The sequence below is a fragment of the Hydra viridissima genome, unplaced genomic scaffold (genome assembly GCF_058129835.1).
Source record: "Hydra viridissima isolate aposymbiotic clone 2 unplaced genomic scaffold, HvirCarnegie_v1 scaffold_10, whole genome shotgun sequence".
NCBI classification, from domain to species: Eukaryota; Metazoa; Cnidaria; class Hydrozoa; order Anthoathecata; family Hydridae; genus Hydra; species Hydra viridissima.
In genome coordinates this window covers 1,591,304-1,593,154 of record NW_028324309.1, presented here as the reverse complement: position 1 = coordinate 1,593,154, position 1,851 = coordinate 1,591,304, and the positions used below count along the sequence as shown (strand labels likewise).

Here is a 1,851-nt window from a genome sequence, read left to right as displayed (position 1 = left end):
TTTAATATTAGCGGTGGTAACAGCAAAAAAAACCTAAAAACAAAAATGAAATTTAACAAATCTACTTTTTTTAAAAAATACCTACGTTGCATGAAATTCTAAAAATTAACACAACAAAATCCATTCTTACAACAAATACGCCTGCCATGCTATTATAAAATGGTCGCAGATTTTGAATACAAAATCGGTGCCGTTAAAAGATGGATACACACTGACCATTATTGTGCATCCGTAGAAACATACCACCATCCCATAGAAACCCCTCTGTGCGTAATGCTCATCTGAAATTTATGCATCACCTTTGAGATAATTTTAAATTATTATAAGTAAAGCAATATTTTTAGCAATGCTTAACCTAAGAAAGGTTCACTGTATTGCTGCAATGGATTCAAAACGTGGAATAGGCTTAAATGGAAAGCTTCCCTGGAACTTGCCAAAAGAGTACAGCTACTTTGTTAAAATGACCACTAATGTGCGTGCAGAAGGAAAGCAAAATGCAGTAATAATGGGTAAAAGAACCTGGTTTTCTATACCGAAAAAAAACAGGCCATTAAAAAACCGTTTAAATATAGTTTTAAGTAGCTCTTCGGTTGCAGAGGATTTTCCAGAATCTGTTCTGCTTGAATCAAGTCTAGAATCAGCTATAGAGAAGTTATCAAGTAAATCTTACTCTGATACTATTGAAAACATTTTTATTGTAGGAGGTTATGGTGTTTATAAAGAGGCAATAGAAAGGTTTTGTGAAAAAATTTATTTGACAGAAATAGAGGGTGATTTTTCATGTGATGCTTTTTTTCCAGACTTCGACAAAAATAAATTCAGAGAAATAGATGTTGATGGAATTGACAAAAGTACACAAGTAGAAAATGGTGTGTCATATACATTCCATGTGTATTCGTCTAATTAATAATTTTTAGAGCTATCAGATACTTTTATATCATGATTATATATGTCGCATTAGTATAATATTTTATATGCCATATGACTATGGATCCTGGAAGATATTATTTTATATACTTAACATGTTATTTATGCATGTATGTATCTGTGTATATATCTATTCATGCATTTATATATCTAAGTATGCATGAAACTATGTAGATATATATGTACAAAGACATAAAAATTTTCTTATTAGAGTTGTTATCATTGTGTCCAATACATATATATATATATATATATATATATATATATATATATATATATATATATATATATATATATATATATATATATATATATATATATATATATATATATATATATATATATATATGAAGACCACACTGGAAAAGCGATCAAGCTACATTTTTGCTTTTTTTGGGTTTTTGACCCTGTTATATTCGGCTGCAGTTTAACTATATAATAATTGACTATATAACTAGAAAACCGATCAAATTACACAGATATTTAGCTTAACAAATAAGTGAGCTATGGTGTTTTGAAGTTTAAAATCTAATTTACTAAAAACAATAAAAATGTAGCTTGATCGTTTTTCCAGTGTGGTCTTCATATATATATATATATATATATATATATATATATATATATATATATATATATATATATATATATATATATATATATATATATATATATATATATATATATATATATATATATATATTGAATAAGTATCCTAAATACAGATTGGAGTCATCAAGGAATCAAGCAGTTCTTTTTCTAATTATTAATGAGATTTTAATGACTTGTTTTAATGATATAAAAAATATATATATATTTTTTTAATATTTTAGTGGTAAATAGAAAATAAGAATGTTACAGATGGGGATAAATATCTTTTTACAGCTAACAGATGTTCATATATTATGTATTGTACTTTACAAATAA

At 25.8% G+C, this 1,851-nt stretch overlaps 1 protein-coding gene across 1 annotated transcript; it reads left to right on the top strand.

Moving 5' to 3' along the window:
• Window positions 1–207: 207 nt before the first annotated feature.
• On the top strand, window positions 208–1,134 carry LOC145193114 (dihydrofolate reductase-like). The gene has a single exon (XM_080070513.2). The coding sequence runs from the start codon at window positions 347–349 to the stop codon at window positions 905–907; it is 561 nt and encodes a 186-aa protein (XP_079926639.2). The 5' UTR covers window positions 208–346; the 3' UTR covers window positions 908–1,134.
• Window positions 1,135–1,851: the final 717 nt, after the last annotated feature.

Bases quoted from the DNA above. Each gene is read 5' to 3' on its own strand.
- LOC145193114 (XM_080070513.2), top strand. From the start codon at position 347: ATGCTTAACCTAAGAAAGGTTCACTGTATTGCTGCAATGGATTCAAAA.